Genomic DNA, 26,638 nt, shown 5'->3' on the forward strand with positions numbered 1-26,638 from the left:
GTAGCACACGCTCTTTGAGTAGACCGGAGTTCAAGCCCCTGACTGCTGAATACGGTCGATTTGCCAACCCGCAATGGACCAGCGTGGCAGATTATGGTCCATTTCCCTCAGCATGAATTGTTGAGGAGGCTTCCATCCTGCAGTGGGTTGATAATGACTGCAGTTTACCTTTTTTTTTTTACTTAGATTTCAGGAAATCTTTTGACGCTATTGCTCATGGAAGGCTACTGTACAAATTGGAGCAGAATGGTATTAAGAGTAAGTTGCTACAGTGGATAAAAGGATGGTTGAGTGGGAGAAGACAGAGCGTGGTAATCATTGGGTGCTGATCTTCATGTACTAATGTTATTAGTGGAGTCCCACAGGGTTCGGTGTTGGGTCTACTGTTGTTTTGTATATTTATCAATGATATTGATGAAGGTATATCAGGCTTAGTGTCGAAGTTTGCAGATGATACAAAGGTTGGCAGGGTTGGTTACTGTCATTTAGAAATGACAGTAATGGCAGTGTGCTACTGCAACAGGTTCTAGAAAATTTGGGAAGATGTGTTGAGAAGTGGCAACTGAAGTTTACCATTGACAAATGCAAAGTACTACATATGGGTAGAAGTACCCCAGAGGAACATAACAACTGTGTGGTACTACACTTGAAAATGAAAAAGATCTGGGTGTAATCGTGTAGTCAGATATGAAGTTTTCTGAACAATGCAGGCAGGCTGCAATAGCAGGTCATGGGGTTTTGTCAATGATATACAGGAATTTTGCTAGCCAGGAAAAGGAAGTGATTGTCTCTCTGTAAGGCAAAGTTCAGGCCATGCCTTGAGTACTGTGTACAGGTCTGGAGACCTCATTTTAGGAAGGATGTAGATTTGCTTGAACGTGTACAGAGAAGGGCAACAAGATTGGTGAGGAGAATGAAGGGATCCTCTTATCAAGAGAAGCTTAAGTTCTGCAAATTGCAGCAGCTGGAGGCTAGGCACCTGCGAGATGATCTGATTGAGGTGTATAAGGCCTTGAATGAGTTGAGCACGCTGAATTCTGATGGGATTCTTCCACTTGTTCAGATTACGAACCTAAGGGGGCATAAATTCAAATTGAGAAAAGACAGCTGTAGAATAGATGTGCGGAAATTTGCCTTTAGCCAGTGGGTGGTTAATTGCTTGAACAAACTTCCATCTGTCGTTGTGGAAATTGATAGGTTAAATAAATTTAAGGAGGAACTGGACAAACATTTAGAGGGAATGGTTGTGTGAATATTTTTTTTTTTTTGGTTGATGCTACATAAGCTCATACGCTTTCTTTCTTGCATCACATGCCACAATTACTATTAATATTAATATTATTTTTTAATTGTGAGATATCAGTTCGCTTTGTCCGTACTTCCAACTCTTCAGATTTACGATGAAAAATCCATCTTTTGGATCCGACTTGTCTCCTTTACTGTTGTAGTAGATTTGGTAACATAGTTTGTCTTTTTTTTTGCTTAGAAAAGACAGAGAAACTGTATTGTATCAAACAAAAAGATATAGAAAGAATAATAGAGTTTTCTCTCTCTTTCTTTTTGCAATTAATAGTAAAACTGCATAAGATCAGGATTTTAAAAAATTCTGTGAATTTTCTCTTAATCTTGTTAAGAAATGGAACTGTGACATGAGGATAGTTTTCTGTAATTGTTCAATAAAAAGGAGGCATACTTTATTATGCAAATTTTTCATTTCTAATGCAACATACAGTAATTTAGAAAGTGGTAAAGATTAATAAAATAACTTAATTTATTAAAAACTAAATACAAATTAATGATTTACTTTCTTTGAAAATACATGCATTTTCATCTGCTCTTTCCTATCAATAAATTAGTAAAGTCTACTTTCCTTTGTCAGTCACAAATTATGGCCAAAACAGGCAATAAACAGAAGGGAAAAAGGGGTGTTTTTTTTTTTTTTTTTAAGTCAACACACTGCACTAGAAACAAAATTTCACAAAAACTTCCGAATTTCCAAATTTTATGAAAGTCCAGTAAGAGATAAGTGTAGAGACAATACATGTTGAACAGCAAAACAGTGAATAAGACTAAGTGTTTTATATTGTATGGTAACAAAAAAAAAAAAAAAAATATTTACATGTGCCATCAAGATGCTAATATGATCCAATAAAGTGTTACAGCTTCAAATATTTAATTCATTCATAGCAGAAGCTGTATGGCTTTATGAATATTTGATAAACTGTATACTTAGTTTGGCAGCCAGTGACTTCCTATTATGTTTTCTTAAGACAAAAGCATGTTTCCTTATAGCATTTGAAAGTCTGCTAGTTCAAACAGAATTCATAGATAGAAAGTTGCCCATCAGGGGAGTATCAGAAAAATTATGTTAAGTATTCTTTAACTTTAGCTTGAATATTATTGTATTTAGAGTACAAGTTTTTTGGACCAAATTGAAAGAAGCCAATTTTGACAAAAAAAATAATAATAATAAATAAATAAATAAAGTATTTCTCTGTATCATTGTAAGTAAAAAAATAGATATTTTGCAGATCTGTTCTGTCAGTTTCAATATGAGAACCTGTTAGATGCTATTATGAAAGAAGAAAGAATTGATATATAATGGTCCATGGTTTGTCCACTTCCTTATAAGTGGACAAGGAAGCATGAAATATAACAAGTTATCTCAAATCATTGTGATAATTCCTCAGAGGTATGTTGAATGTCAGAGTATCGAACCATGCAGAAAAAAAAAAAAATAAATAAAATTGAATTTAGATCTTTCTGGTGCAGTTTTTGGAAATACTCTTGAGAGCCAAATGTGAACAGCAGTGCAATTATTATAAACTAAAACTTTGACTCAAAATTTCTGAAGCTTTCAAAATCTGATTTAGTATCTTTCTTGAAGATGACCTGCTGTCTAAAAGGCAATCAAAAAACCGCAATCCACAGAAAGAAATAGAGGTAATCTAATGTTTAAAAGTATATTGTACTGGTAAACAATCTGATGACTGTAGTTTAATATAAAATGTGTATGTTTTTGTGAAATTTGGTTTCTAGTGCAGTGTGTTGACTTAAAAAAAAAAAAAAAAAAAAAAAAACCACCCCATTTTTCCTTCGGTTTATTGCCTGTTTTGCCCATAAAACCTCCTGTTCTCCTCCCGCCTACAAATACCTAATCTCCAGCTTTTTGAAAGTTGACAGTTATGTTACTCCATTATAGAATAAAGAGAGAGAGAGAGAGAGAGAGAGAGAGAGAGAGAGATCGAGATCTGCTATTTTTGTTTAGCTTGGTTAAAATAATAATAATTAAAAATATATATACCGTATTTCCTCATGTATAAGATGCTTCCATGTATAAGACACACCTTAATTTTGGGACCCGAAATTTGAAAAAAAAAATTTATTACATAAAGTTATTGAACTCAAGTTTTATTCATCATAAAATTCATACAACTCATCACTGTCAAAATTCCCATCCATTAGGTTGTCCTCATCTGTGTCTGATGACGAATGACTGTCTTCATATATTGCCTCGTCCTCAGTTCCATCTATGGCATTTGAAATGCCACACTTCTTAAATGACTCGACAACGATCTCAATCTTGATATTATCCCAGGATCTTTTCACCCAGGTACAAACTTCTCCTATAGTTGGTTTCTTCACTCTTCTTGCTGGTGTCAAATTGTCCCCAGAAGACTTCATCCATTGGTTCCATTTGTCTCTCATGGCAGCTTTGAAGGGTTTGTTAATGCTGACATCAAGTGGTTGGAGCTGGGATGTCAAGCCTCCAGGTATGACGGCAAGTTTTGTTTTTACTCTGCAGCAATCTTCTTTGTGTTTTTTGTTGTGTGCCCTGAACTGATCAAGCACCAATAGGGCAGGTTTGCGTAAGAGCCCACTTGGTCTCCTGCTCCAAACTTTCTCAGACCAGATCTTCATCCCATCCTGATCCATCCAACCCTTATCATGAACGTGGACAATCACTCCTCGAGGAATACCTTCTTTTGGCATTGTTTTGCGTTTGAAAATCAGCATAGGAGGCAGCTTGGTTCCTTCGGCACAACAAGCTAGAACAACTGTATAATGGCTCTTTTCATGTCCACTTGTCTTCACAGTTACAGTTTTCACCCCCTTTTTATCAACAGTTCTGTTACTTGGGACATCAAATTGAAGGGAAACTTCGTCCATATTTGCAATCTGTCCCAACTCAAACTGATGTGTCTTCTGACATTGAATGACAAAACGATGAAATTCAAGGACCTTCTGCTCATAGCTTCCAGGCATCTTTTGGGCAAGTCTGGCGCATGTACGCATGCTTAGTCCATTCCGTTTCATGAACCTGAAGCACCAATTGTGTTCTCCTTTGAAATCAGTAAATTCTTTTTCATCAGCAATTCTTCTTGCCTCATGCTGAACCATCTTTGTGGACACAGGAATTCCAATCGCCCTTTGCTCTTCAATCTATATCATCAATTCCCTCTCTAAATCAGGCCATTTTGCTGACTTGCCTCTCATGGCCTTCTTCTGCCGTGGCGTTTACAGTAGAGTTTCTTCTTCCTGTAGCCAGTCTCGGATTGTTTTCTCAGTTGGAGGAGGACCAAACTTACGTTCAGCAGCACGATTTCCATTCACTTTTGGATCACTTTTAATTGAATTCAGCACTCTACGAAAATCTTTTCTGGTCCATTTCTGGGCAGAACGTGGCAAAACGTAATCTAATATACTGGTAACAAGTGCAAAACAATGAGCGCAAAGACAATAAGTGCAAAATGCAAGTAAAAAAAAATCTACAACCACTGTATAAGATGCACCCAGTTTTTAGACCCCAAATTTTTCGAAAAAAGGTGTGTCCTATACATGGGCAAATACGGAATATATCTCATGTTTTTGCTAGTTTTTGTAATATTTGAATTATGACTGGATTTTTTTTAAATTTAAGCAATGAGTAAATTTGCCAGAGGTAATCGATTTAGTGTTGCTGAACACCAGGAAAGATACAGAGAAGAATGCCAGCGTATTTTTGATCTCCAGAATAGGTTAGCTAGCTTGATAAATTTATATTTTAATATGTATAAAAGATTTTAAAATAGATTTTAAAATTACATTTGTAAGTTCTTTGAAGAGGACCCTACTGATTGAAAAAGGCAAAGAAATTCATTTCTAAAGCATCCCTACAGAAGTGCAGATAGTATGCAAACTATCTCCATTTGTTATCCTATAATAAAAAACTTACAAGGAGCAGCAGATTCCCCAATTTATATATATAGCTAACCCTGTTTGGGAGATATCTTGGTGGAAATTTATGCTGCCTTCTGTATGCCACATGACAAAGTGTTTTGATTATTCATCCCTTTAAAACCTTCAGCATCTTGTTCAAATTGCTCTGCACATTTTGCTTCCAGACACTGACTCTCATTGAGGCTGTGTTCATAACAGTATTTTTGTTAAGTCCATGTCATTTCTAAAATTTTCTAGCCCATGTGCAGTAATATGTTATTGGTGATTCTATCAAGAGACTGACTGATCAGGTCTTGGAGCATGTAGGAGGCTATTGTTAAGACAGACATTTTCACATTTCCTGATAATGGAACATTATTCATACCTGCCAATCTTGCCAATTTTTTAAGGGAGCCCAATAGTGCTCCCTTTAAGAAGCTTGAAATGTAAAAAAAAGCACTACTATATTTTAAAAATCCTTAGCAGATTTCAATAAACCAGACATATTTGTATTTTTTGACAGTAACAGTAAATAGTACCATAATCTTAAATATTATCTAATGACTATCACAGCCAGAGATATCAAAAATAAAGGAGACCCCTCTTGAATATATGCAACAGATTTCTGTTGCACATAAAGCAAAATTATTGCAAAGATTTCAACAGTAAAGCCCTTATCAATTAGATTTAGCACGAAACATTGCACTTTTTTCACATAATTTTTTACAGTAGTGATCAGAATATGTTAAAAAAAAAAAAAGAAACAAATATGAGTTCATACATATCAGTTTAGTACATATTTCCTCCACTGGCAAATAAGAACAGATACAAAGTCAGTGGAGTGGTTTGGGTGATTGAGTTGGAAGTTTTCCAATAATTCATGAAGTTTTCTAGTAAGCTGTGTTTTCCTTGCACATTACCTTACCATTCGTTCATTGTATTTAGAGTTCCTTATCTGCACTTTGTGTGTTTATGAAAGATGTATAGGCCTAGCTTGTAACATTCAAGATTTAATATAAAAGTTTTTAGAGTTATTTCAAATACAAACATTGTCAGGTAAAAGCAGGTGTTATCTTCAAAAATTTAGAGGCGTACATATTTATGGATTTGAAAACGAAATGCACAAGGCATAATCCTTATGGGTTTTGATAATTAACTATATAGTATCGGTGTAAATAGTTAACCCATAAACTTGAAATACGTATGTAGCGTAGAAGGCATCATTTTAATTGTATCTCATATTGTGGTTGCCTTCACAACAAGATAGCTGCTATTGCATTACTTCAAATAAATAATGCTTCTCTAGTAGAGAAGACTACTGTTATTTATTTTCAGCGGTACCACCACCCAGATGATTGTTTGGAAGCTATTGGGTTTCATCATCAGTGGGCAGGCAATACAACAAGCCATCACAGTTGCGAAGTTATATCCACAATATGAGAGATGCCAAAAGGGTGTGGTAGTAAATTTGAAAACGAAATGCACAAAGTATAATCCTTATGGGTTTTGATATTAACTATATAGTATCGGTGTAAATACACCATAGTTAACCCATAAACTACGCTACATACATAGTTCAAGTTTATGGGTTAACTATGGTGTATTTACACTGATACTATATAGTTAATTATCAAAACCCATAAGGATTATGCCTTGTGCATTTCGTTTTCAAATACGTTACTACCACACCCTTTTGGCATCCCTCATTGCGTAGCACACGCTTTTTGATTAGACCGGGGATTCGGATTTATATTTAGATTGTGGATATAACTTCGCAACTGTGATGACTTGTTGTATTACCCTGGGTACCTACCCGCCCACTGATGATGAAGCCCAATAGCTTCAAAATGATCGTTTGGGTGGTGATACTGCTGAAAATAAATAACAGTAGTCTTCTCTACTAGAGAAGCGATATTTATTTGAAGTAATGCAATAGCAGCTATCTCATTGTGAAGGCAACCACAATATGAGATACAATTAAAATGATGCCTTCTAAGTTTATGGGTTAACTATGGTGTATTTACACCGATACTATATATTTATGGATACATTTCCTTGTATTTTGAAGTCAGAAAAAGAAAGTAGATTTGCAGTTAGCACTGCTGTAACATTAACATGTCACACAGGGTGAGAAAATGTTACTGCTGATCACATTAAGTGCATAAAACATTCATTATATCGTGTCAAGAAATAAAAATACAAAGCTTGTTTATATTTTGTGTTTTTGGACTTCAAATGTTATAAGTTATGGTAGATATATTTACACGCACACACACACACACACACACACACACACACACACACACACACACACACACACACACACACACACACACACACACACACTTTAAAAGTGAACTCAGATTGATTATTTGTATTAAAAACAGTGAAACCAAATAATGTTTGTGCAACTGTGTGGGGCGCCTCCGTAGCCAGGTGGGAAGGAGCAGCAGTGCGCACATGCTTTTTGATTAGACCGGGGTTCGAGCCCGTGACCACCAAATACGGAGGATGCAGAAAGGTCAGGGAATGACCACCGCATATTCCCGGAGCAATATGGCCTTAGTTGCTAATGCTCCTAAAAACCAAATAACAAACAAACAAACAAGCAACTGTGTGAGGGCAGTAGTGGTGGAAAATGTTATGTAAATTGAGGAGTGACAGTTTTCCATTTTGAGTTTTCAGTTTATCACAATCCATGTTTGAAATTGCTTTTGCCATTAGTGGTGAATAAACATCATGCTCTATACCATTGAGCATGTTTTTTTTTAGTGGAATCTTATTTGGAAACAAAATCTTTTGGTGAATTTCAACAAAAACTTGTTGAATAATACCCTAACTCTAACCGCCCGTACAAAGCTGCAATTTTCAAGATAAAGTTTGAGTGTGGATCAGTGGAGAATAAGGAACATGAAAGATGGACTGTTCTTACAGATGATACTTTTGACAACATTAGACAAACAATTTTGCAATCTCCAAAGAAACCTGTAGAGAAACTCGGCATTCAAATGGGGGATATCATTTGGTTCAGCTCATTTTACTGTAAGAACCTAAAATTTTCTTTCATAGTTGAAACCACTGTGTGTGTGTGTGTGTGTGTGTGTGTGTGTGTGTGTGTGTGTGTGTGTGTGTGTGTGAGAGAGAGAGAGAGAGAGAGAGAGAGAGAGAGAGAGAGAGCTTTTGTGAAACTCCTTCATGCCCAGAAAAATCAGTGTTTGGCATGGCATGTCTCAAAGAAAGGCCTCCGTAGCCGAGTCAGGAGCGGGATTGCAATAGCACATGCTCTTTGAGTAGCCCGGGGTTCAAGCCCCTGACTACTAAATATGGTCGATCTGCCAACCCACGCTGGACCAGCATGGCAGACAATGGTCAGGAGTGGGATTGCAATAGCACATGCTCTTTGAGTAGCCCGGGGTTCAAGCCCCTGACTACTAAATATGGTCGATCTGCCAACCCACGCTGGACCAGCATGGCAGACAATGGTCCAATTCCCTCAATGTGAATTGTTGAGGAGGCTTCCATCCTGCAGTGGGTTGATAATAGCTGTAGTTTATCTTTTTACCTTTTTTTTTATCTCAAAGAAAAATAGTTGGGATTATATATATATTTTTTTTTTTTGGAAAAAATGTTACATGTGTTTACCAAGGCATAATAATGCAGTTTATTGCGTTACTAGAGGAAAATAAAAGCGATATCTGGCTCCAACAGGAGGGGGCAACCTGACATTCCACATGCTCAACGACTGAATTGTTGCAGGAGTCTTTTTGGGATTGAGTCATATCACAAAGACTGTGGTCACCTAGGTACCTAGTCCTGATTTAACTTCCTTAGACTTCTTTTTATGGGTATTATTAAAGCAGAATACTTACCAGAGAAATCCATGAGACATTCAGTGACTCAAAGGAAGCACTGAAAATTCAGTCAGGAGTGTATAGATACAAACTTTTTGTCATGTCACTTGAAACATGATCAAAGAGTCAATTTACATATTGCTGAAAGTTGTGTGGCAACATCCTTATTTTATCGGTTTTATAATTATATATTTCTAATTATGCATCTTTTATTAGTTAGTTATTTTCACTCTTTGTCTTCCTCACTTTCTTCAACTCATTTTTTACCTTCCTCACTTTCTTTCTTTAACTTTACTATTTTTGTTTTACTAAGCAGAGCATGAACAATATCTTTATTGTTCATGCTCTGCTTAGATTTAGCATTTGCTGCCTTTGACTGCATTACACTATTTCCCCATTTATCTATATTCGTATTTCCACTTCCTTGTTATTCTATTCAACACACAAACGCGTGCGCGCGCGCACACACACACACACACACACACACACCATAGAGATTAATGGAAAAGGAGAATGAAAAAGGAAATTGTTTATGGACCAAGGTTACTAATAGCCAGAAAGGACTTCATGACCATAATAGTATAAGTACAGTGGTGGACAAAAAAACTGCATTACCTTAGAAAAAGTAACATTTGTAGTGAAATGTATAAGATATTGTTTGATTACAGTCATTTTGTTTGACGCAAAGCAAAGGAATTGTGTCAGATAACGCTTATATTGCATCAGACAGTAATTGAAGGTATTGCATCAGCCATTTCTATAAATCTGGCATTGGAAGGCTATACCTGCTCATTAGTATCCTGTTTTGCAGAGATGCAAGCATGGCTTCATATGTTCAGTTGACACCAAAGAAAAAAAGTGTAACTGTTGCTCTGTACTATTGCTGATAAAATAAGCTGCCACTAGTCAACAGTATCTCCTGTGCTGAAATTAGAGCGTGAAACCGGTTATATGAAGAGAAGACCTGGATCAGGCAGTGAGAGAGTGACTGCTCCTTCCCAACATCGATATTTGAAACGGCTATGCCTTCATATCGCCATGCTAGTGCTCCTGATCTAAAACTGGACTTTGAAATGGCCTCTGGTGTTGAAACAAGTGCACGACCTATCCAAAGATGGCTTTCGGAATATGGTCTGCTTGGTCTGCCCAAGAAGAAGCTTGACCCAACAAATAAGGAAGAAGCAACTTGTTTGGGCTAAAATGCATGTTTCATGGACAAAAGAGCAACGGGACACTATCATCTTTTCTGATGAATCGAAATTCAACCTGCATGGCTCGGATGGGAAGCAATATGTGAGAAGACGAAAATTGGAGACATACCATCCTGACTGCATAACACCGACTGTAAAGTACCCCGCTGTTCAGATGGTCTGGGGATACCTAACAAGCAAAGGGGTGGGGCAAATTAACTTTATTAATGGAACAGTGAATGCAGAAACCTACACTGCTATCTTGGAGGAGTGCCTGAACCTGTTATTAGGGATCACCACACAGAAGTCCAAAACTGTATTTTTCAACAGGACTCGACACCTTGTCACACAGCAAAATTGGTAAGTTTTATGCTATTTAGATTTAACAATGAGTTTGTTTTCTTGTCTCACAAGGCTTAAAGCATACATACACCAATGTTTTCCCTCATTTTTCTCCCTTAAGGTGCAGTCATACCTCAAATGCTGGCATTACAGTGTTGGACTAGCCCAGCAGCAGTCCACATTTGAAAATTTCTGGTACATAATGTCGTCTAAAATTGCTCAGAAAAAGCCAACAGGTAAGATTGAGCTGCAGGAGAGCATTGTAAGGGTGTGCTACCACAAAATTTGTCAACCGTATATACAGAAGTTGATTAACTCTATGGCAGATCGTTGCAAGGCTGTAATTGCAGCTCGAGGAGGAACTACAAAATATTGAGGACATATTTTTCTGATTTACAGTGCATGATACTGTTACGTTAACTTGTCATTTCAGTTTGTACATGTAGAAGCAATAAAATGTACGTTTGGTTATCATGATTGTTATTTGCATGATTTCTCATATTTCCATTAATTATGCATTTTACCCTTTGATCAGATCTCTACGGCAATGGCAATTAGGTATATCAGGTGGAGTCTTTTTATTGGATTTCGTTCACAGATAGAGATATATATATATATATATATATATATATATATATATATACACACACACACACACACATATATCCCATCCAAAAATGCAATTCGAACATTTCTGCAACCCGCAATGCAGAACAAAACACATTATTTGCAAAATTCACAAGTGATGCAGTTTTTTTTGTCTGCCACTGTAGATAGGAGAAGACATCCAAATATTTTGCTTAAACGGGAAGCAGTACTGTGGGTCTCTATGACCCTAGTTGCTCTTGTGGCTTAGTTGGGTTCTTCAAGATTAGGTGTAGACTGACCCCTTCCAGTCAAAGAGAGAGGAAAGTCCAACTTCCAGGCAGTGTTTGTACAGGCTGAGGGAGGAGATTGGGTTGCATTTCTGTGAACTTCTTAATTACTTCTGCTTCAATGAAGTCTAACCCTGGGCATTTTTTGTTTTGCCCCCAACTTTTAGTTTATCTAAGCTGAAAGGCTTAGACAAAAATCTGTGCTGAAAATGCCTCCTACAACACCAATTCCGTAGAAGTGGTGTTGTGGGAAGAATTTTTAGCACAGATTTTTTTGTTGCTGGCTGGGATGAGGATCTGCGTTTAGAGGGAACAGGGTGTTATTTACTGACCCTTCCCATGTGAAAATTGTGGTACCCTGGGGAGTGAGTGTGGAGGAGATGACCTTGCCTCTGGGGAGCTTGTTCGTAACAATGCAATATACAAATCCCCCATGATGCAGTATTTGCAGCCACGGTGACCAAGTGCTCCCATGACTGTTTCTTTTTGGCTCTAATTAGGGTGGTTTAGTCATTTCTTAGCCTATAATAGGTATTATGCCAGGCATCTATTTCCTGTGTAGGCCAAGTGGGGTGAGCCTGTTGGAATGCTTTCCATGTTGCGTGAACTTGACAGCAGATATGTTCCAATTGGTTGCACCACCATGGGACAGCACTTGGGAAAGTATTTTTCTTCTTGATTACTTTGTTACAGGCATTCGTTATGATCGATATTGTTTTCCTCTAATGCTTGTTGTGGTTGATGTTGGTGTTGATGTTTGTTGTGGTTGATGTTGGTGTTGATGTAGATTGATGTTTCCAGGAATTTGAGGGGAAGCTTGAATTGTAGAATTAAAGAGGTTTCAGTCTGCTTTGTTAACTGCATAGCAGATGATGTTGTTTCTAGGACAAGGTGCTGGTTATATTGAGTGTTGAAGGTTAAAAGTAATTACCCTATGGTCAGAAGTTGTCCAAGCCTCGTGGGCTTGCCAGTCAGTAACCCTAGTAGCAGTGGATATTTTGGCTGCTGAGATGTCAATTGTGGCCTCCCACACGGCATTAGATCTCAGGAAGGTGGGCAGGTTTTTGGGCCGGTTAAGGATTATAAGAGAGGATGTAGCAAGTTGCCGGTCATTGTGGTTGCCCAGGCAGTCTTCCAAGTTGCTGTGCCACATTGCAAAATGATAACTGTCATTGACACAGAGAATAATCTTCCCAACTGGGGAGGAGGGTTTAGGGTGCTTGTGAATGCCTGATGGCAGGGGGCTATGTCTTCCTAGGCAAGAGTTCAATGAGGTGATGTGGAGCAATCCCTTCGGCCCTATAGGCTGGGCACACACACAAATACACTGCCTGAGGGATGGAGAGGGTGAGAATTTGGGTGGCAGTTGTGTGGGTTCCTAAGAAGGATAGCCACCCAAGGGGGCATCCTCTTCTGACTGTATAATTTTATACACACACAAGACAAGATATTGAAGACTAGAATTGCTGATTCTGTCTTTTTGGTGGTCTTGGTAGGTTTCCACTGTGACTTCCGCTCAAATCCAAATTTAAGGAAAATATAACAAGAAATTTGGTTGAATTGGATAAAAATAAAATATTCCCTGACCTTTCTTGCATTTATGTAGAGCTCTTAGATGAACAGGATGTCTGTATTGTCTTCGTTGGCCTTTATTCTTATTTGATCCATGACATCCCATGCTTGCTGGGCATTTAGCTGCATAAATTTTATGATTGTACAATTATATGTTTTATGTGGGCCATAGTCGACTCTTTGCTGTTTTGTGCTTCTTGCCTTCAGATAGATCGGGCACTTGTTATCTCTTATTGAATGCTTGTAATCCATTTTTGCTAGTTTTCATTTGGATCATACCGGGTCCTCAGCTTTGTTAGGGCAGGTGTTAAAACTGTGCCTTTGCTTTTAGTGCCAACACATGTAATTAGTGTGTGTGTGTGTGTGTGTGTGTGTGTGTGTGTGGTATGGCTGAACCTGTAACAGTGAAATTACTTTGGGACAGCTGTGTGTTCTTTGAACCTATGGCTAATCCACTTAAGGTACACCCTGTCCTGCTGCTTAATCACTTATCATTATTAGCCATATAGTGCAAGGAAGCCTGAGGCTTTTGCTGCACCAGGCAAATTTTTAGATTGCCATATTGAACTTCATAAGAAGTCTTATGCAGAGATAGTGTGGCAGGATCTCAAGTTAATTGATCCTGTGGACATCAAGAATAAATCAAGATCCAAAGAGGGGACTGGCAGTGCTAGTCAGGATAGATCCTTTCAGTTCCTAGAGGTGTGCCCAATACTCAGAATCTGGTTATTCTCAGGCCCACTGAGGATTCTTCCTTGAGTTCGAGTCAGGACATTAAGCAGAAAGGGACTGAAGTCATTAGGCGTGACCACAAGGAGATGAAAGTAAAAGGTATTCATCTCCTTAGGAATAAGGGGATCCTTGTGGAGACCACAAATTTGGTGGATGCTAATAGAATCTCTTTTGCTCCTGCCTTGAAAGAGATAGGCCTTACAATGGAGAAACCTCGGTTATCAGATACAACAGTGTTAATATATGGTGTCCCTCATGATTATGTTAAGGAGGATATACTTGAAGATCTATTCTTTAAAAACTTAAAAGATTTTGGATTCTCGCAGGATGAAGTTCAAGACGAGGTGACTTTCAGATTTAGTTCTGGATCAGGTACAAAAGTGGTTAATTGGGTGATTGGATTTAGTCCTTGTATGATGAAGTATATTCTGGAAAGTGATAGAATCTATCTTGGATTCACATCATACAGGTTCTGTAGATTTACAATTGTAAGCAAATGTTTCCATTGTTTGGGGTATGGCCACTTGGCCCAATTTTGTTCCGATAAGTTTCTTGTGGACGCTGTGCGGAGGGTGGTCATGTCTATGGAGAGTGTTCCAATAAGGAAGATTCTCCAAAATGTATCAACTGTAAGAGACAAGGCAGAGATTATAATCATTCTGTAAGGGATGTTAAGTGTCCAGAATACTTGAAAGCATTTTTTTTTTTAGCATTAGCAGAGGCATATGATGCAAGAAAGCAAAGTTATGCAGCATCAGCCAAAAAAAAAAAAAAAAAACTCAATTCCACTTCACCATTTCGTTTGAAATACCTGTCCAGCTGAGCCTTAATTTTATTTAGGCTATTAACTTCCAGGACAAGGGATGGAAGTTAATTCCACCAACCAACCACCCGCTGGCTAAAAGCAAATTTCCGCATGTCTATCCTACATCTGTCTTTCCTCAATTTGAATTTATGCCCTCTCGGGTGATTATTCTGAGCAAAAGGAAGAATCCCATCAGCATTGAGCGTGCTCAAACCATTCAAGGCTTTATACACCTCTATCAGATCAATTCGCTGGTGCCTAGTCTCCAGACACCGTAATTTGCAAAACTTAAGCCTTTCTTCGTAAGAGTACCCCATTGTTCCATTCACTAATCTTTTTGCCCTTCTCTGTACTCGTTCCAGCAGCTCTACATCCTTCTTGAAATGAAGCCTCCAGACCTGTATACAGTATTCAGGGTGTGGCCTGACCATTGCCTTATACAAGGGAATAATCACCTCCTTATCCCTGCTGGAAAAATTCCTGTATATCATTGACAATACTCCATGAGCTACTCTTGCAGCCTGTCTGCACTGCTCAGAAAACTCCATATCTGTCTGCACAACCACCCCCAAGTCCCTTTCATTCTCTACCACTGTCAGTGTAGTACCACAGAGTTGATATGTTGCTCTGGGGTTGCTGTTTCCCATATGTAGTACTTTACCTTTGTCAATGTTAAACTTCATTTGCCACCTCTCAGCCCATCTGCTCAACCTTTCCAGATCCTGTTGCAGCAGCAGCATAGTGTCAGCAGTGTCCTTGACAACCCTGCCAACCTTTGTATCGTCTGCAAATTTGGACATTAAGCTTGATATACCATCATCAATATCATTTATAAATACAGAAAACAATAATGGACCCAACACTGAACCCTGAGGGACTCCACTAATAACATTAGTCCATAATGAGCAGTGTCCATTGATTACCACTCTCTGTCTTTTCCCCCTCAACCACCCCTTTATCCGTAGCAGCAATTTGCCTCCAGTGCAGTAGTCTATGCAGCAGTCTTCCATGTGCAACAGTATCAAAAGCCTTTCTAAGAACCAAGTATATAATATCAAAGTTATTCCCTGCATCCAGTTCTTTTGTGACTGCATCATAGTAAAAGTAAATTGCAGCCATTATCAACCCACTGCAGGATGGAAGCCTCCTCAACAATTCATGCTGAGGGAAAATGGACCATAATCTGCCATGCTAGTCTAGTGCGGGTTGGCAGATCGACCGTATTCAGCAGTCAGGGGCTTGAACCCCGGTCTACTCAAAGAGCGTGTGCCACTGCACTCCCGCTCCTGACCACTCGGCTACAGAGGCCTTCGCATCATCATAGTATCCAATCAAATTGGTCAGGCAAGACTTCATCTTAACAAAACCATGCTGTGTCCGAGCTCTAACTAAAGTCTTGTCTAGATGATCCTGCAGTGCTTCTTTAACCAGTGCCTCTATTAATTTTCCTGGGACAGAAGTTAAACTCACAGGTCTATAATTACTTGTGTGGGCCTTTGATCCTCCTTTGTGAATTGGAGTCACATTTGAACACCTCTCCAGTCTGTGGGTACCTCCTCTGAGTCCAAGGAAGCTCTCATAATTATGGCTAAGGTTTGCTTACTTCCTTTGCTGCCTCCTTTAATATAACTGGATAGATCCCATCCACCCCAGGTGCCTTTCTTGTGCTTAACTTCAACAATTTCTCCTCCACTTTAGTCTCAGTTATTGGAAGATTCTCTAGCTTACTGCCAGAGTTGAATACACCTCTAGCATTCTCCTCGCTGAATACCTCCTCATGTGTGAATGTCGCTGCATAATATTCATTTAGTTTGTTAGCTACCTGAGCAGGATCATCAACAGTTGACCCATCGATATCAAGTGGACCAATCAGATTCATCCCCTTCCTTCTAGAGTTTACATAAGTAAAGAACTCTTTGCTGTTTTTCTTTACATCCCTTGCCAAAGATTTCTAGTAATCTGGCTTTGTCTGCCTAACAACTTGGCTAACAACTTCCTTTGTAACTTGGTTACAGATCAACTTGTATCTATCATAGGCTTCTGTGTCACATGTTAATTTATATGTATCCCATGCATTTTTCTTCTCTGTCATATGTCTCATTAGTTCATCTGACATCCATTTAGGCCTAAACCTTGAACAATATTTCTTAGTTGGTATGTAAAGCCTAGTAGCTTCTAAGATAAGGTCTTTGAATGGTTCCCATTTTGAATTTGCTGTTGGTAACATCTTCAGTTGGTCCCACTGTATAGAATTTAAATACTGTCTCAGACCATTGTAGTCGCCTTTACGAAAGCAATAAATCTTCCCTTTACCTCTTGTTGGTAGTTACCTCTTTGAGTAAATGTAGTTACCTCTTTGAGTAAATCCCAATTCAGCACACTGTGATCACTGCCACCTAGTGGTTCCTTTATCTACAGATTCTTAATTATTATATTATGAATCAACAGGGCTTACCTTTATTTTTTGATAGATTTGATACTAGAGAGCTATTATGTGCTCGATAATTCCTATATTCTATTATATTATGAATCAACAGGGCTTACCTGTTGATGCATTCTTAATGCATGAAGAATCACTACTGATAATCAAATCAAGAGTATTACTCCCTCTAGTTGCCTCCCGAACATGCTGATGTAGAAAACAATCATCCAGTAAATCCACAAAAGCCTTGCTAGTGTGTGAGTGACCAACCCACAAATTCCAGTCAATATCTGGGAAATTAAAATTCCCCATTATACTCTGATGTACTGTACAGAATACAAATATTCTGTACAGTTTCTTATTATACTCATCACAGTCATTAGGCCTATAGCACACTCCTACTCTCAATATTGATCTCCCAATGCTTATGTCACACCAATCTGACTCGACACTGCACTGTCCAGCGATGTCGGCTGGCTTCACTTCCTTAAATTTTAAGTGTTTCTTAACTAATAGCCTAACCCCTCCTCCCTTCCTATCCTGTCTGTCCTTTCTGTAGACATTGTTCTGCATTCCTTATATCTGTGTGACACCATATCTCTGATATCCCAATAATATCCGCCTTTGATGCCTTGAGCAATACTTCAAATTCTTAAAACGTATTTCCCAAACTCCTAGCATTGGTGTACATGCAAGTATCCATGCATCTGTTTCTATTCTTAGCTACCCTAAAACAACCCTGTTCACTAGGAGTCATTGTGTTCACTTGTACCACAATGACTCCTAGCAGTCTCTGAAATATCCTGCATCTTGTTTTCCAGGCTGGTGCTCATTTCAATAGAAGCAGTGCAATAATCACTTTCACCTCTGCCAGTGGCTTCTTTTAATCTATTAGTCCTTGTATGTCACCAAACTAGCAGTTGTCCGACCCACCTATCACTGCCTCGATAGCATCAGCAAATATTCTTGCACCCTTTCTATTTAAGTGTATCCCGTCCCTGTAGAAGCAGTCTCTCCTCTTAACAAGTACAGTCCAGGCTGAAAAAAATCTACTCCTTGAGTCTTCCACAGTCTTTCCAGGGCCGAACTGATCGACAAAGCGGTACAGCATACGGACAGTAGAACAAAATATGAGTGATAATAGTTAATGGTTCAAATTCAGTGACAGAGTGGCTGATAAGAATCTAATTTTGGGTGATGTTATATATGAGGGTGTAAAAGTTCTTCAAATAGATGGTCAGCACTCAAGAGTGGAAATGAATGAGATTAGAATATTAGCATTTGAAAATAACTTTTGACATTATTTGCAAACAGGAACGCTTCCATTCTTTATGTGGGGCCCATAAGGGTATAGGTTTTCTAACCTCGGCAACCTATTCATTCCCTTGAAAAACCTTCAAAAAGTGCAATAGTTGTTTTAAATAATTATCTGGTGGTTACCAACATTACAGGTCTGGGTACTGACACTGTGACCTGTTTAATGATCTTGAAACCTTTCATAAGTTTTATATTGCGTCTGTTTACTGTCCGCCAACTGAGGACATGCAATTGAGTCTCTTTTGGATACGTGTACAGTCAGTCCTTGTATAACACGTGTTTACACTACACGAATTCGATCATACACAATTTATAAATAGGGGAACAATATCGCATATAACACGAACCGAATTCGCTTATGCACGATTCGCCTTTGTGTTTACAAGAAATAGCAGTCGAACGCGGAATCACTCCAACTGAACGCAACATGATAGGAATGAAGAGAAGATTCTGAAAATGTATTTGTTTTTTTTATATCAGTGAAGGGGAAACACATTTCGCCATAATAAGGTAAAAACCCACACAATTCCAGCTATCGGTATTATCGCAAATGCAATTAGATCGAGTTTACTATCAGTTTATAGCAGATTCCACTGGCCGAAACGCAACTGGAAATTGTTTTTATTGTTTTATGGTAGTAATCCCAGAAATGTGCTTTAGTAAAATGTAAGGTGTTAATAGTGTATCTCTGCCTTTACGGTGTTGTGTATTCAGTTGCTACACACGCGTAGCTTTGTTTATGTGTATCAAGCGTGCCTCCTCATTTTGTAATTGTGCTTTATTCCCTAAAAATGAGTAAAATACTTAAAAGGTGTGAAAAGGAAGTATCCTGGTTAAGACACTGTAGATTCAGAGAGAAAAAGAAAAGCAATATCGATAAATGGAGGTGGACTGGGTCAAAAATTCTTCCCTGGGAAAATTTATAGTGGCCTCATACTATGGTTTATGGCCAAAATCACACCGGCCTCCGGGGTTTTCCCGGTAAGGCTTATGGCCAATATGCCTCTGTCGATAGAGAAAAAATATGAAATTGTGAAACACTTTGAGCGAAATGAAAGACCATGTGATATTGCACGTGCTACAGGCCTAAATTATGCAACGCCGAGAATTAGAAAGATGCATAAAAACAATTTTCATAGCAGGAACAACTCAAAGTGTAATTAAAATCCATTAGTCCAAGACACAAAGAATTTTATTACGTAATAGTCGTAATAAAATACTTACGTATTTTATTACGATAATTTATTGTGTTTGGTAATGTTTGGGTTACAAATGTGTGTTCAATCTTGGGTGGTCCGCATCTAACCCTATTTTTCCCATAGGGCCTGTTGTTTATATTGCATGATTTTGCATTGCACAAGGGTTTCTAGGAATACAACTATCGTGCTATACGAGGACTGACTGTACTTTTGAACTGTCCATTGTTCTTTCAACCTACAGTGGATTTAATGTCTTGACTTCACAAAAAGACAAATGATTAATGTGGAAACGGAAGATTTGCATTTATTGTTATTGTATTGATTTTTGTCAATTGTTATTGTGTTGATTTATGTTAATCAGTGGTGATTTAATGATGATTTAGATTAATTGCTATTGACAAGATATCAGCAGGTTTGGAAGTTCTAGTGGAAATACTAGATAGTGCTGTTTTGAATGTGGAGGTTGTCTTTCTCTGAAGAGTATTTCTGTAGTTAAACATAGTCTATTGTATGTAAACTAATTATATATTGTTTTCCGGATTCTCAGGAATTCTGAGACTGAGCACATTTAAAACAAGTGTTATATATATATATATATCTGTTTATACAGGGTGTCTCAAAAATATTGGTACAAACGTTTAGGGGAGGTAGGAGGTAACATCTAAAGGAATGTGAATCGCATAGGAACCTATAACTGGAAACGTCACTGTAAGTCGGTACACGGCGCTGTCCATCAGTTCACGAGAGGGAAAATTTCTGGTTTACTCATTCAAGGAGTAGTCGCCGCACGAAGAGCATGCATCGATATACAAACTGTGAGCTGGCTGACATGCACCTCTGTATGGATTAGCAGAGGGCCCACACGGTATGCACCCATGCGGCACAACATTGCTTCGCAATAAATGTGTGGGCAGGTATGGTCGGTGACTGCTTAGTCGGCCCATACCTGTTACAATCCCACATGAACTCCACTAAATATCGGATCTTTCTTGAACAAGTTCTACCAGGGTTACTTGACGATGTTCCAGCAAATGTGAGACACAACGTTTGGTTTCAACATGACGGGCACCTGCCCATTATGGAAGGTGTGTTCGTGACCATTTTAACAGGCGTTTTGGGCGTCGATGGATTGGCCGTGGTTGGCCTGTTGCCTGGTCCCCACACTCACCTGATATATCGAGCCTTGATTTCTTTCTGTGGGGCCTTGGAATCTATCGTGTATGAATCGCTTGTGGAGATGGAAATGGATCTTAAGGCGAGACTTGCCTGCGCTGCTGCTACTTTCAAAGAAACTCCAGGTGTGTTCGACCGTGTCCGCCAATCCATGCTGCATGCATGGTGTCATGCATGCATCGCGTCTTATGGTGGAACCTTCGAGCATCTGTTGTAACATCATGAAATGCATCCATCTCGTACTCCATTGTTAATATTATGTCAAATAAATGTTTGCCACTAATTACTGTCTTGTGTCATTTCTGCTTCTTGTGCCTCTGCTACTACTTTCCCCGTGATGTTTCCGGTTATGGATTCCTATGCAGTTCACATTCCTTTAGATGTTACCTACCTCCCCTAAACGTTTGTACCAATATTTTTGAGACACCCTGGATCTTAAGGCGAGACTCGCCTGCGCTGCTGCTGACACCCTGTATAATAATTACTGTTTCTTGGTGGACTGAGGATAATTTGTGGAATTTTTTCCACTAGTTATTCATTTTTCATTTTCTCCAAGTTCAGGAAGCAAGATAGGCACCCACAGGTATTGCACTATCTCCGGTGGGTGCGGAACTTGTGCATTCGGCACAAACAGACAATGTAAACCCGGGCCTAGAGAAGGGCACCAGGTAGCAGCTGCCTTATATCGGTGGTGTTATAATACAGAACACACGTTTTTAAACAAACTTCGTAGAGGTTCTACTGCTGTACAGATGAACTAGGTGGAGATGGCCTAGGAGCCACCCTTGATTCTGGGATACACCAATGCTATGCACCAGGAGGTCATATATAATATAGTATTTTATATATGTGTAACGAGAATGTTAATATATATAAAATTGTATATATATTTTGTAACTTTTGTATATAAATGTAATAATTTGTGTGTACAAATAAATGTGAAAAAAAAAAAAAGGAAATGCAGCAGCCAAAAAAAAAATTTCTCAGTTACCATGAGAGAGAGAGAGAGAGAGAGAGAGAGAGAGAGAGAGAGAGAGAAGAATGATGAAATCCAGCTCAGGACCCTGGGCGTGCCAAGCCCATACTCACCAGATGTGAGTCCCTGTAAAGCTTGTGCTGAGGGCTCAATGATCCAGTTTACATTCAGGAGGATTTTCCTTTGGTCGTGCCACATATTCAATGCTGATAAATTCACTTTCATTTTGGAGGTTTCTACTATAGATTTCCCTAGCTATTTGTTTTGATGTGAGGTTTTTATTGATATCAAAGACAAGAATTGCTGGTTCTGTCTTTTTGGGGGTCTTAGTATTAGTAACGGCCTCATGGTGCAAGAAAGCCTATGGCTTATGCTGCACCAGCCAAAAAAAAAAAAAAAAATGATAAAAAAAACTAAATAATAATTAATAAAAAAAAAGGGAAATTAAACCTATCATCCTATGCGCTTCTCTTACCCGAAAGTACTATCCAGATGACCTTTGAATTTTCCCAAACTGTCGGCCTCTACCACCCATGAAGGCAACTTATTCCAGTAATTTATAACTCGCTGGCTAAAATAAAACTTCCTGCAGTTCAATCTAAACATTTCCCCCCGTAACTTGAATTTATGTCCCCTAGGTCTAGCATCATTTATAATCTTGAAAATTTCGTCCTCATTCATTTTACTGATGCCTCTCAGAGCCTTAAACACCTCAATCAAATCTCCTCTAAGGTGTCTAGTTTCCAAACTCTGCAACCCACATATTCGAAGTCTTTCTTCATAAAGACGCCCTTTTGCCGATCTCACCAGGCGAGTTACCCGTCTTTGCACCCTTTCAAGAAGCTCGATGTCTTTCTTTAGGTGCGGTCTCAATACTTGAACACAGTATTCCAAGTGTGGTCTAACATAAGCCTTATATAATCGGATTATCATGTCCCTATCTCTACTTGCAAAAGTTCGATAGATCATCGATAGGACACCATGGGCCTTCCTTGCAACCTGTTTACAATGCTCAGAGAATTTCATGTCTGACCGTATCGTAACACCCAAGTCCCTTTCCTCCAGTACTGGGTTTAGTTGAACTCCAAGTGAATAATCAATGGGTCAACTGTTGATGATCCTGCTCATGTAGCTAACAAACTAAATGAATATTTTGCATCGACATTCACACATGAGGAGTTATTTAGCGAGGGGAAAGCCAGAGTTGTATTCAACTCTAGCAGTAAGCTAGAGAATCTTGTAATAACTGAGAGTAAAGTGGAGGAGAAATTGTTGAAGATAAACACAAGAAAGGCACCCGGGGTGGATGGGATCTATCCAGTTATATTAAAGGAGGCAGCAGTGGAAGTAAGCAAACCCTTAGCCATAATTATGAGAGCTTCCTTGGACTCAGGGGAGGTACCTACAGACTGGAGATGTGCAAATTGACCCCAATTCACGAAGGAGGATCAAAGGCTGACACAAGTAATTATAGACCTGTGAGTTTAACTTCTGTTCCAGGAAAATTAATGGAGGCACTAGTTAAAGAAGCACTGCAGGATCATTTAGACAAGACTTCAGTTATAGCTCGGACACAGCATGGTTTTGTTAAGGGGAAGTCTTGCCTGACCAATTTGATTGGATACTATGATGCAGTCACAAAGGAACTGGATGCAGGGAATAACTTTGATATTATATACTTGGATCTTAGAAAGGCTTTTGATACTGTTGCACGTAGAAGACTGTTGCACAAATTGGAGCAGTGTGACATTGGAGGCAAATTGCTGCTGTGGATAAAGGGGTGGCTGAGGGGGAGAAGACAGAGAGTGGTAATCAATGGACACTGCTCGTCGTGGACTAATGTTATTAGTGGAGTCCCTCAGGACTCAGTGTTGGGTCCATTATTGTTTTCTGTATTCATAAATGATGTTGATGATGGTATATCAAGCTTAATGTCGAAGTTTGCAGACGATACAAAGGTAGGCAGGGTTGTCAAGGACACTACTGACACTATGCTGCTGCAACAGGATCTGGAAAGGTTGAGCAGGTGGGCTGAGAGGTGGCAAATGAAGTTTAACATAGACAAATGTAAAGTACTACACATGGGAAACAGCAACCCCAGAGCAACTTATCAACTCTGTGGTACTACACTGACAGTGGTAGAGAATGAAAGGGACCTGGGGGTGGTTGTGCAGGCAGATATGAAGTCTGAGCAGTGCAGATGGGCTGTAAGAGTAGCTCATGGTGTATTGTCAATGATATATAGGAATTTTTCTAGCAGGGATAAGGAGGTGATTATTCCCTTGTATTAGGCAATGGTCAGGCCACACCTAGAGTACTGTATACAGGTCTGGAGGCCTCATTTCAAGAAGGATGTAGAGCTGCTGGAACGAGTACAGAGAAGGGCAACAAGATTAGTGAATGGAACAAAGGGGTGCTCTTACGAAGAAAGGCTTAAGTTTTGCAAATTGCAGTGTCTGGAGACTAGGCACCAGCGAGGTGATCTGATAGAGGTGTATAAAGCCTTGAATGGTTTGAGCATGCTGAATGCTGATGGGATTCTTCCTCTCGCTCAGAATAATCACCTGAGAGGGCATAAATTCAAATTGAGGAAAGACAGATGTAGGATAGATGTGCAGAAATTTGCCTTTAGCCAGCGGGTGGTTGGTTGGTGGAAGAGACTTCCATCCCTTGTCGTGGAAGTTGATAGCCTAAATAAATTTAAGGCTCAGCTGGACAGGTATTTTGAACGAACAGAGGGGCGAAGTGGAAGTGGTGTTTTTTTTTTTTTTTTGGCTGATGCTGCATAACTTGCTTTCTTCCATCAAGTGCCTCTACTAATGCTAATAAGTTATTTTGGGATTACTGTTTCCCACGTGTAATACCTTACACTATTGGATTAAAGCATAGCTGCCATTTTTCTGACCATTCCTGAAGTCTATCTAGGTCTCTCTGAAGAAGCTCAGCTTGACAGTGATCATTAACTACTCTACCAATTTTAACATCTGCAAATTTAGACATCACGCCCTCTATCTCTTCATCAATGTCGGTTATGAAAATTAAAAACGACAGTGGTCCTAATACTGATTCTTGGGGAACCCCACTTCTTACATTAACCCAATCTGAGGAATAGCCATTTATCACAACTCTCTGCCTCCTGCCCTGAAGCTATCCTTCTATCCATCTAAGGATTTTCCCAGTGATTCCAACCTGTTCCAGCTTATAAAGCAACCGCTCGTGTGGGACTGAGTCAAAAGCTTTGCTGAAATCTAAATAAACAATGTCGAAATTATTCCCTAAATCCAGCTCTTGAGTGACCCTTTCGAAATAGCGAACCAGATTTGTTAAACATGATTTTCCCTTTACAAAACCATGCTGAGTATCCTTGAGAATTTCAATTCGATCCAAATGATCCTGAATTCCACCCTTGATCATTGCCTCCATGATTTTCCCTACTACTGAAGTCAGACTGACAGGTCAGTAATTTCCAACTTCACTTTAAGAGCCATCCTTATGTATGGGAGATACATTTGCACTTTTCCAATCCAAGGGAATCTCCCCAGAGTCTAGTGATGCTCGCATAATTAGCCTCAATGGTTCAATGCACTCGCTTGCCGCCTCCCTTAAGATTATAGGGTATATTCCATCAACTCCAGGAGCCTTACTGGTCTGTTGGCTCGAAAGTTTTTTCATTAAATAATGAAAGGTAGGTCTTGGTAGGTTTCCACTGTGGCTTTGAGCAGCTCCAGTCCAAATTTAGGGAAAATAAAACATGAAATTTGGTTGAAATGGATAAAAATAAAATATACACAAAAAAAAAAAAAAAATTAAAAGATGATAGTCCAGTAGTTAGTGGATATGGATATTCTAAACTAACCAATAGAGGGGAAGATGCTACTGAATATCAAGTTGCCTTGTTTGGGGGAGGAAGATTGAAACTTGTGAAGTTTGAAAATGAACAAAATCATTAATACTGGCTTCATAGCGATTAGTTTGTTTGTTATATGGAATTTAGGAGCATTAGCAACTAAGGCCATATTGCTCCGGGATATGCGGTGGTCATTCCCTGACCTTTCCGCATCCTCCGTATTTGGTGGTGACGGGCTCATAACGATTTAGCTGGCAGTAGCCCTTTGAATAGCAAAACTAACAGCTGCTAACTCTCCAGATTTATGAACTGCTCAGAGGGTTTTTTTTTTTGAGTATTTTCTCTCTCTCACTGTTGTAATAAAGTTTCTCTGCCTTTTTTCTTTTCTCAAAAAATATTAAAACCACATTAAAATGGGAATTTTAACAAAAAACAATGATACAAAGGTTGGCAGGGTTGTTAATGACAGTAATGGCAGTGTGCTGCTGCAACAGAATCTAGAAAATTTGAGCAGATGTGCTGAGAGGTAGCAAATGAAGTTTAACATTGACAAATGTAAAGTACTAAATATGGGAAGCAGTAACCCCAGAGTAACGTATCAACTCTGTGGTACTACACTGACAGTGGTAGAGAATGAAAAGGACCTGGAGGTAATTGTGCAGGCAGATATGAAGTTTTCTGAGCAGTGCAGACGGGCTGCAAGAGTAGCTCATGGAGTATTGTCAATGATATACAGGAATTTTTCCAGCAGGGATAAGGAGGTGATTATTCCATTGTATAAGGCAATGGTCAGGCCACACCTTGAGTACTGTATACAGGTCTGGAGGCCTCATTTTAAGAAGGATGTAGAGCTGTTGGAACGAGTAGAGAGAAGGGCTGCAATATTAGTGAATGGGAAAAAGGGCTGCCCATACTAAGAAAGGCTTAAGTTTTGCAGATTGCAGTTTTTGGAGACTAGGCACCTGTGAGGTGATCTGATTGAGGCATATAAAGCCTTGAATGGTTTGAGCATGTTCACTGCTGATGGGATTCTTCCTCTTGCTCAGAATAATCACATGAGAGGGCATAAGTTCAAATTGAGGAAATTCAGTTGTAGGATAGATGTGCGGAAGTTTGCCTTTAGCCAGCGGGTAGTTGT

The 26,638-nt window shown here is 39.0% G+C and overlaps 1 protein-coding gene across 1 annotated transcript in view; it reads left to right on the forward strand.

Annotated features, from left to right (window-relative positions):
• LOC150085526 (transcription initiation factor TFIID subunit 1-like) overlaps nt 1-26,638 on the forward strand; it is a 700,666-nt gene that overhangs the window by 439,259 nt on the left and 234,769 nt on the right. Inside the window, 1 exon segment of the mRNA XM_090374589.1 lies at nt 4,922-5,018. Within this exon segment, the coding sequence (XP_090230715.1) occupies nt 4,922-5,018 (97 nt within the window).

This window comes from Mastigoproctus giganteus, chromosome 5 (genome assembly GCF_048544385.1).
Source record: "Mastigoproctus giganteus isolate SK-2022 chromosome 5, ASM4854438v1, whole genome shotgun sequence".
Classification (NCBI taxonomy): Eukaryota; Metazoa; Arthropoda; class Arachnida; order Uropygi; family Thelyphonidae; genus Mastigoproctus; species Mastigoproctus giganteus.